Source organism: Cynara cardunculus, assembly GCF_001531365.2.
Source record: "Cynara cardunculus var. scolymus isolate 2C chromosome LG 12, CcrdV1, whole genome shotgun sequence".
Taxonomy (NCBI): Eukaryota; Viridiplantae; Streptophyta; class Magnoliopsida; order Asterales; family Asteraceae; genus Cynara; species Cynara cardunculus.
The window spans coordinates 18,735,313-18,745,650 of record NC_037539.1 but is presented as its reverse complement, the minus strand read 5'-3'; the positions used below and the strand labels follow the sequence as shown (position 1 = coordinate 18,745,650).

At 35.5% G+C, this 10,338-nt stretch overlaps 1 protein-coding gene and 1 long non-coding RNA gene across 7 annotated transcripts in view; one reads left to right on the top strand and one right to left on the bottom strand.

The window, feature by feature from the left end:
• The window catches only part of LOC112523318, a 17,537-nt gene extending 11,018 nt beyond the window's left edge, over positions 1-6,519 (top strand). Inside the window, exon 3 of the long non-coding RNA XR_003070255.1 lies at positions 6,318-6,519. This is a non-coding gene — a long non-coding RNA (uncharacterized LOC112523318). The remainder of the gene's footprint in view (positions 1-6,317) is intronic.
• On the bottom strand, positions 4,506-9,696 carry LOC112523317 (homeobox-leucine zipper protein MERISTEM L1-like). 6 transcript variants are annotated; one of them, XM_025132864.1, is made up of 12 exons: positions 9,397-9,696; positions 8,098-8,388; positions 7,776-7,893; positions 7,448-7,636; positions 6,838-7,278; positions 6,651-6,752; positions 6,337-6,537; positions 6,048-6,222; positions 5,662-5,933; positions 5,480-5,575; positions 4,990-5,377; positions 4,506-4,887 (listed from the first exon to the last, which is right to left on the bottom strand). In XM_025132864.1, the coding sequence occupies exons 2-11, from the start codon at positions 8,319-8,321 to the stop codon at positions 5,018-5,020; spliced, it is 2,178 nt and encodes a 725-aa protein (XP_024988632.1). In that variant the 5' UTR covers positions 8,322-8,388; positions 9,397-9,696; the 3' UTR covers positions 4,506-4,887; positions 4,990-5,017. The 6 variants fall into 6 exon arrangements, with proteins under 6 accessions (XP_024988632.1, XP_024988634.1, XP_024988635.1 ...); XM_025132866.1 differs by having other exon boundaries at positions 8,098-8,372; positions 9,397-9,670; XM_025132867.1 differs by lacking the exon at positions 9,397-9,696 and adding an exon at positions 8,858-8,944.
• Positions 9,697-10,338: the final 642 nt, after the last annotated feature.

The following is a 10,338-nucleotide window of genomic DNA, read 5'->3' as shown; positions in this document are numbered from 1 at the left end:
TTTAAGAGTTTAAGAGTTTTTAAGAGTTTTAGCCAAATGCTTTATAATATAGTATAGATAAAGAGAGAGAACCAATTTTATTGTCGAATACTGAATGGGCATACACTGAATGGACTATTTATATTAACACAATCTCATGGGCCTTGGACTTTCTAACAAACTTTTACAGATATAACAATCTGGGATTTTATCCAAAAACATTCATCCCTTTAACAACAATCTTGACCTTAAGATTTGATTATACAACTTAGAACACCAATCCTGGAATTGAACTTTAGTTTTCTTAGGGGTTGTCTAGTTCGTTGCCCATTAAGTCCTGTATAGATTGATAAATCTGTCTCAATGATATTTGATAAGTTGTTCGATTGTTAAGCTGAATAATTGGTCTGAATGATGTAAATGACCATTTTACCCTTTGTCTTACATTGAACATTCAATTCCACTTATTCAACCACTAGAYAAATCGATTGTTCCTCCATAACCAAACCAAATCAAAATCAAACAAAAAACTAAATCGATTGTTCCTCCATAACCAAACCAAATCAAAATCAAACAAAAAACTAAATCGATTGTTCCTCCATAACCAAACCAAATCAAAATCAAACAAAAAACTAAATCGATTGTTCCTCCATAACCAAACCAAATCAAAATCAAACAAAAAACTAAATCGATTGTTCCTCCATAACCAAACCAGTAGACAAACCGACTGTTCCTCCATAACCAAAAAATCAGAAATCGTATTCAATTCGAAACCCAAAATCAGAAACCAATCGATATATTCAAAATCAAAAACTAAATTCGAGCCCTAAATAAAATCAAAAACTGAATTTGAACCCTAAAGGGGTTGTTCATCGAGTGAGGGTCTAAACAGAACCCATAAGATGACGAAAGATGAGAGAGAAAACTGCAAAAGAAACCTAGAAGATGCATTGGGTGCGATCTCCATGTTCCTCCAAATCTACTTCTGTTAGTCACCATCTCTCCCACCACTGTAGTTTTTGAAGTTGGGAGAGAGAGAGAACAGTGAATAGAGCGCAAAATGGAGGTGTGTGTAGAGCTTCAAGGGATGGAGGAGGTGTTGTATAGCTTCAAGGGATGGAGGAGGTGGGAGCTTCAAGTTATGGAGGCGATGGGTTTTCTTCAAGTTATGGAGCAGAGAGTATTTAAGAAAAAGTTGGGAGAAGGGTAGTTAGGGAAAAATGAAGGTTGAATAGGAAGGACACAAGTTATTTAGCTGAGTAATTCAGCCATGGACTGACCGCATAAACCCATACAGAACAACTAGATATGGCTGTGCGAATAAGCCATATAGCTTATACAGCCCCTTAAGCCGCAACCGAACAGCCCCTTAGCCAACTTCCTTTGAAATAACTCCCTTCAACACACAGCTTCAAGATCCCACATCGAACTCTATGGTAAGCTTTTTGAAATTCCATGTTATTGCCTCCAAATTACTAAGCCATTAAACCCCTAGGACCATGTCATAATTTCACAATGGAATCAAAAACATGTTTGGCTTGAATCTCAAGTTTTGCATCCTCCAAGTAAAATTCTTACAAACAAATTGCCACACCATATTAGCACAATTTGCTACTGTTACTTCTTGATGAGGAATGGAATCCAAATGCAAAGTCAACCTTTTAGCCAAATCCAAATCCAAGAGATTGTGAGTACTACCTAGATCAACCAAAATGTGAAGAGGCTTATCGTCAAAATAATCAGTCACTTTCAATGTATGAAATTTATGGTTTCACTTAATGCATTCACCGACACAGAAACCTCTATGTTAACAAGCTCAAAACTTGATCCTTACATTCAGGTTTCTCCTCTTCGTCCTCACCTACGCCTGGAATCTAAATTGAGAATAGTTGCGTTTGTTTCAACCGACAGTTGTGCCCTTTTTCATAGGGTTGATCACAGAAATAGCATAGACCTTTCATTTGTTTTTCCCTTGCAAGATTTAACTTGAAGGCGGGAGACAGAGTAGGCAGAAGAGCGCAAGGGCTTGGACACAAAATCTAAATTTTTGGACAAAGAAGACTGAAGATTATAGCATATGTGAGAAGCTTCAAGGGACTCTTCTTGAAGTCTAGCATACTTTACTGCTTCTATCTAAGTTGAAGGCGAATCAGGCAACATATTGTTTTGTTGAAGAATAACTGATCTAATATTCTCAAACTCATCAACATAAGATTCTAAATAACCTGTTTGCTGCAACTTAAACTTAACCACATTTAATCTAACATCATCTTTAAATCTTGCAGACAAATCAATGATAAATTCAGTCCAATCGACATTCTTCTTGATAGCTATGTAACTAGACATCCAAATTTCTGCCTTATAAACCATATCCACACAAGCAAATCAACTTTTTGATCTTTAAGAATTAGAACTTGTTGTACTTCTTTATTATCATTGAATTAGAACCATTAAACTTAGGAAACTCAAGTTTAGGAATATACCCTAGAGCCCTATTTGGAGGATCATTTCTCTGAGGATCGTTTAGTCTGGATTTTTCAGATTTCTTCATTCTATCGTTTATCTCTGCAATAGCCTTTATCATATTGTGATGCTTTCATTTTGGGTTTCAATTCTTTGCTCCAACGATCTGATATTTTCTTCCATGGTTTATTAACAGAGACGTTCCAATCTTTTTGGAGACCCTACTATATCAAAAACTTTTGAGTACATTGTATAAATGAGATATCAGAGAATTTATGTTAAGAACAAAAATGGGTTAAACCTATGATTTACTATATCAAAAACTTTTGAGTACATTGTATAAATGAGATATCAGAGAATTTATGTTAAGAACAAAAATGGGTTAAACCTATGATTAACAATCTGAAACTAAACCTAAACCATTAATATTTGAACCTAAAACCAAACAATTAATGATTTGAACCTAAATCATTCCCACTATAGTTTTACGCAAGTTGATAAAAAGACCTAAACACATGTAAATTTAGGCCTCAAAATTTCGGACCCTATTCAAAATCTCACATTTAACATGCTAAGAGATGACCTTGCATGGTTATAGCTTTTCTCGTAGTAGGAGCCAGTGTTGAAGGATTGAATGATTGATTCAAGAAATTAGGATTTTGCTCTCATACGAATGTCAAATTGAATTGTGAATGGACATACACAGAATGGACTATTTATATCAATACAATCTAATGGGCCTTGCACTTTCTAACAAACTTAAATAGATGTAACAATCTGGTCTTTTATCCTATAACAGTTGTAGAGAAGGAGAATTAGAAAAGGATCAAAGGGAGGGGTGATCGTAGAGTTAGTCATGATGGACAAAGGGGGAGGTGTGCGTTTGCCAGTGAGAGAAAGGAAAGGTAAGGTTACGTTAGCCATCAAGGGTCTAGTCGATTGGGAGTTTGTTAGTAGCCAGAGTGACAAGCCAGGCTGGGGTCGGTACTCGTTGGTTAGGTACAATTCAGTCCTTACTTGAGCCCGTGTTTCAACCTAGAAATCTATATCATATGGGTCACACCTGAGGAATGTGTATGATGACGCGTGAAATTTTCAGCCACAAAACTAGTAGGGTGGCTATAAAATTCAATTCTTAAGCCATAAACTCGGACATCAGTGTACATCTTACTTTAATTATTATACAGTTATTAATACTCCTGCACCACATTTTTTACTTTTCATGTTAGATAAAATATATTTTTAGCTTAATGAAACCAATACAAAAAACTATAATAAATGATCTATTATTGGTAACTTATTCGGTCGATTATACATAAAAATTTGGTATCCGCTTAATGATGTGAAAATTGATTTATTCAATAAGGTTCTAGAGGAGCTTTATGCAAAAATCAAGTTTTCCTCATTAAAGAATATGTCCATTCCATATATGAAAAAAAAAACCTTACACAAGATTTTCTCAATTAATACAGATAAATTAATCCAAACAAGGAGGTAATGGATAAAAAACCAAAGATTTCCTGAAGGACACATATAGCTTACAAAATGCATACTCCAGAACATAAATATCCATGATAGCTTCATATATGCAATTAATTAGGTGTCTAGGATTGTTCAGATGGCTAGCTATCATACACGATGGTGGATGCCTGCTGGTCATTAAGTACTGTGAACTTGCAACCAACACCATTAATTTATCACAGCATGCATGCGTGCAGCATTTATCAGCAAATTATATATATATATATATATATATATATACACACACATATAGCCATAGTATGAATTAAACCTCCTGGGTAAACATTCTAGGCATCATTATTATTTTTGAAGATTTTAGTTTCCCCTAGGGAAACTGACTTACAACTATATATTGTTCGTTTTCTTTGTGGTTTAGTAGCTTGTGTATATAGAACTTACAACTTCATGTGCTTTGTGCTATCACCATGACTTAAAGAAACTTTAGCCTTTTTGTTTTTAAGATGAGGATAATCTAGCAAGGGAATGGAGAAAAAACAACTATATTAATTAATAAATACGATGAGATGAAATTAAACAAAAGTAGAGAATCGATTGTTTGTTAATTAGGATTAAGGTCCTTGAGATTAGAAACCAAATACTACAAAACACAATACACTAAAAAGAAACCCTCTAATGAAAACCCTAATGCAAAAGAAAGAATTGGGAAGTTCCAATTAAGGTCTTAGTTTACTCTCTAAAATCATTCGATATAGGCAATCAAGTCAATACCCGAACCTATAAACCCTTGGAGGATGTTGACCATGATTTCTTTCTTGCTTCAGATAATTGACACAGAGTCATCACACTCCAAGGGTCCGTTCAAGGTGCGTTCTTGACTTCTTCCATTTTGTTTCAAAGAGTAAACAGTGCCTGCCTAATTAAATCTTCATTCCATCGTCCCATAAACTCTCTCTCTCTCTCTCTCTCTGCAATGCACACATGAAACAGTCATAATTAAGAACAATATATATATATATATATATATATATGATGATATTTACAATTGAAGTGAGATGACAATCATACCTTATATATAAAATATCCATAAGTTAGTTCATGGAGAACCTACTGCAGCTTTGATCCTTTCGACTGTGCACTTGATAAGACTATTAACCGTTGCCACCGACCCCAGGGATAATTTGGCTGTAGGAGTGGAATCTACTAGAATTTGAAACGCCACTGTCAGTAACGATCCACCGGTTCCTACCTCAGCAATTCCTCCTTGATGTTGTCCTGGTCCGTCAGGAAGTATAGCAAAACCGGATGGTAACAAGGCGACATAATCTGGATCACCCCCACTTAGAACCACATTCATCGCTACTATATCAACTGGAGCATATATAACGTAGGATCCTGTAGAATCGCTTGAACTCTCTTGTAGTATGAGCATGTTGCTTTGGCTCGAATTTGCACTCTACAGCATTTAATTTACGAGTCAGAAGTTAATATTTGATATGTTTGGTAACTGTATGTATAAGGTGCATTCATGGATGGTTTACTGAACTTAGAAACTTACATTAACGCGCAGAAGGGAGACACAGTTTCCTTGATCACGACCATTGGCAATATGTGCCATTTCTTGAACTAGTCCACCATTTGAAAGAATGTCCCACTGGATGTTAACACAACATCAATTTATAAGAAACAAAACACAATGCTACAGAGATAAGTCTTTAAACTTGTGTGTTCAACAGTTACCTCGCTCCTCGAGTTCTCATCTCGTAAAAAATCAAAAACCCGTTTTGGTTGAACAGGTATCCAGAATGAAGTTGCAGCACTCAACACGATACCAGGAGGCCTGCCTGGGTCGTTCATACTCTTACGGGTCATAACTCGAACATCATCAGCCCCACTACCGGATAAAGTTGTCCATGTGTGCGCAGTTGAAGCTCCAACACCGCTACAAAAGCTCAAAACCATTCTCTCAGCCAGTTTCAACATACTCTTTCTCCCTTCTGGAGTGGTTATAACTGCCAAATGAAACAATCAAATCAAATAGAATCATATATTTTGTGCTACTTATGTTGATTAATCTTATTACCATTAAGAAAAGATCCTGAAACTATCAATTAGTTAATACATACCTCCAACATCTCCTGCAGGAATGTTGTTAGCCATTGCACTTGCAAGTCGTTCGCATTGCCTATCTAAAGTTGCTACCCATCTTTTCGCCCCAAATGCTAGACCGGAGTTTACTAGTAACCTATAGATATTGTGAACGGCTCTATCATCAACTTCAACATGTTCAACCCAAGTAACCTACAAAACAAGAATAACATTAATTCATAATTTCTTATGCTATTAATTATATGTTACATAGTTTTCTGCTATGTATAACCTTAAGAAACTTTCAGTCTCATGCAGGATTTGTACCTTTGAGTAGCCATTGGGCAGTTCCTGAATTAAACAACCAGAAGGCCTTCTTCTACATCTTGATATGGAAGAAGGCCGCAAATTGTCCAAAGATACATCAACCACAGCCCAAGTACCATCGGAATGTTGTTTACAATACCTAACAAAGTAGTTTTCTCGTGTTGGAACCAGTGGTGAAGGCACCTGATACTCAGCTGTCATCTGATAAATTATACACAGAGATTAATGTATATCTACAGGAACATACAAAGTTAGATTTTAGGGTTATGCTGTACAACTCCACAACTAAATAGATGATTGTTTTCCCAGCTTACCACTTGCAGAGCTCCATTGTAATTGCCAGCAACTCCAGTTGAAAGCACTTCCAAGGTCATTGCTCTTGAAACAATGCCAGAAAACACATTTGACCATTGATTCTGAAAGCCATGTTGGATTTAAGCATTGAGATCAAAACAATCAAAATTTCAACTAACTTTATATAAAATATTCTTAAACATATACCACATCCATTAGAATTTCAACGAGAGTGATATGATTCATGATGACAACTGCAGATTCCCTTGAAGCCTCAGATTGTAATCCCAATGGTTTTGGTCCAATTCCCCGGGGAAACGTTTGTAAGTACTCCTCATCACTCAAGGTCTCGGATGAGTTATCCGAGTTTGGAACCCACAAGGGTTCACCAGACTGGGCCATTCTGATTAGCTCTTCCATAGCTGCAACTGCTAGCTCGATTATAATTGGCTTGTCAGCCTCAGTTGGGCCTGAAACTGACCGGAGAATGTCATTTGCACCGAACATGTCTCCCACCATCCCTTGTTGTGGACTAAAACTAGCAACAGCTAGGTCGAGCGAGCGAGTTGGTCCATGAGGCGACATATTAGGGTAACTCAACATTGGCTTGCCAACATACTTTGCAGCGATTCCAGATATCCTATCAATCTTTTGGAGAACACCAAATCAACAAACTAATATCAAAAACATCAAATATCTTGGTAAAACAACAAAATCCCATACCAAATCAAGCAATCCAAGTATATCATGCTCGGCAGGGGGCAGGGATGTAAGCAAATCCCAAAAAAACACATCTTCAGGGTGAATTTTCATTTACCTCTTCACGTAGTCGTGCATTTTCGATCCTCAAATGCTGTTCATCAAAAGACATCTCTCCGATAGCAGCAGGTCCACCACAGTTTGGACAAGTAGCATTGGCAAGGGCTTCTTTGTATCGTATGTTCTCAGATCGAAGCTTTTCATTTTCATTCCTCAGCTGTGTGTTCTCATGGCGTTCATGTTGAGCCTAAATTAAGAAGAAAATAAGATAAGAGCAACTTATTTTAGTATCTTAGAATACTTGCTTAAATTGCAAGCTGAAATTTTCTTTAAACATGCCATCTTTTACGAGAAATATGTCTGTAAAATGTAAACTAATTAATCACCTTCATTTGAGTGCGTTTATTTTGGAACCAAAATTTGACTTGCAAGGGTTCCAGAGACAATCTTCTGCCAAGTTCCTTTCTTTGCTTATCATCTGGATGTGGGCATTCTTTGAAAAACCTAACAGAAATCATGATGAAATCAATTTAAAGTCGACATTCAATAACCAAATAAACCTGAAAAAGGAATTACTTTGTTCGACATCGCCCTGAAATCCCGATTTACCCATCAGTTCCAATACTAGTAGAAATATAAATTAAATAATTATAGTAAGATAATGAAATTAAAAAAGGAAATTTAGACTAGGGTTAGCGGAAAACATACGATTCCATTTCTTGGATTTGATGTTGGGTGTGACGATGGTATCTTTTCTTTTTGTTGGGGCGTTGATTAGGATCTTGATCATCGCCGGAGTGGGCTTCCATGATATCAGTACCAGATTTACTCTCGTAGTCTTCATCTCTAAGCATATCAAGCTCATGTTCTGGGGTTTTATGGCTCATATCTAGAATATGATGATGACTCTCAAACATGTTTGGCTGAAACATCTTTTCTTCAGGTCGTTCTAAAGGGTTTTAAGTGATGTTTCTTGTTCAAATCTACAAACAGCAAGCTCTACAAGTTACAAAATGGTCATTAATTAGCTGTAATTCAAGCAAAAAAAATGAGAAAATTAGATAAGAGAGAGAGAGAGTATGGGAAATGGAATTCGAGGATGGGAATTTGCATACACAAGCAAGAGACTTGAATGACTTTAGTAGGGGTTAACAGATCCATGGTTCTTTGATAGAAAAAAGTCAACTTCATAAGCATAAAAAGTTGAAACCCCTCTCTCTCTCTCTCTAGAAAATACTTTCAGTTTCTCTTTTTTAATCCTTTTAATTTATCGAAAAGGATTATGGTTGAAAATAACAGAAATAATTTAAAGAAATTATATCAAACCAGTTCAGATCTCCAAATTATTTCACTATTCGTTACATTAAAAAGTTAAATAAATTTAAGAATTAATAAGAGCAACAACTTCAGGAATAAAACCAAGATGTATGAAGAACATATAAATTGAAAGTGAAGAGAAGATACAAACCTGATCAATAAGAGAGATGTGAAACTCAAATCAAAAACCAACCATTGATTTTAATCTTCCAAAACATAAAAAAAAAAAAAAAACAAGAAGAAATACGTTTCTGCACATTTACAAACCCTAGCAAAGATTTTTTTCCTCTCTCCTCTCTTTCTATCTCTAAAAAGAGAGTTCCTTTTGCTAGGTATGGTTATGGTTTTGGTTTTGGTTTTGGTTTTGGTAAATGAAGTCACTGAATGACTTATATGAAGAGTACAAAAGGACTAGAATTGACAAATGCAAACACTTTTGGGACTTTTTAGCAAATAAAGACATTGTCAAAGCTCCAATTCATCTCCTTTTACGTACTCCATCGAAAGACCAAATTAGAGAAAATCTTGCCCAAAAAACATTCGTTTCACTCACTGATTTCTCCATAACATCAACCGTTAAATAATGGAAAAAGTGAAAAGAAAGAGGAATCGTGTGTGTACGTTTGGAATTAAAAAATCACTAGTAACTTGAAGAAGTCAAGAAAGGTGGTACATATATAGAAAACTTACTGGTTTCTTGTATCTTGCTTCTGAAAAATCCAGCATAAAAAGATGTGGTGTTGTGTAGAAAGGGTCAACGGAAAACCACTTTTGAGAGGGTAAAAGAGTGGTTTTCAGACGAGAGTTAGATTGATGATATACCTTTCTTGTGAATAGAATTTAAGAAGAATGGGAGGAGAGAGAGAAGAGAGAAACGGATGAGAGAAAAGAGGAGATTATGAATCGAGAGAGAGAGGGGAGAACAGGTGGGAGAATTGAAGAACTTGCAGCCAGAGAGAGAGGAGTTAATGCCGAGAGTATTGAGAGGATGCAATTGCATTTATGGAGGATTGAAGTTTTTATTGCTTTTTAGAGCGAGAGAGAGAGAGTTAATGCAATCTTGATGTTCAAACTTTCCATCACACACTCGCTCTCTGTGAAAGTTTTATGTATGGTGAAAGACGAAATAAACGATTTAAGGATTTTAACTCCAATTCGTTTTCATCTCCAGCTACTACCTTTATTATGCATGTATATATGATTACCACACACACATACACACACATATCTGTGTGTTTGTGTGAGAGTGTTGTGTGTATATACACATTACATATTTAATACCATATTTGTGTGTATTTACACATTACATATTTAATACCATATTTGTGTGTATTTACACATTACATTACATATTAATGCCATTTCTTCTACAAAAATTCAACATTTTGTTACCTTGAATCGTCTCAAAAAATGCAATTTTTATTGGTATGTTTTCCTAATATATTGGGCCATTAAAATTTAATATTTGAAAATGATAATTCAGATTTATAGATAATACTTTTTTGTTATCATATTTGATTAACATCCAAACAATCTTATTAAATATTAAATCTCTTTTCTTTGCATGAGAGTATACATGGGTACTCATGGCGTTCATGTTAAAGGTTTATTTTACATATTTAGGATGAATCT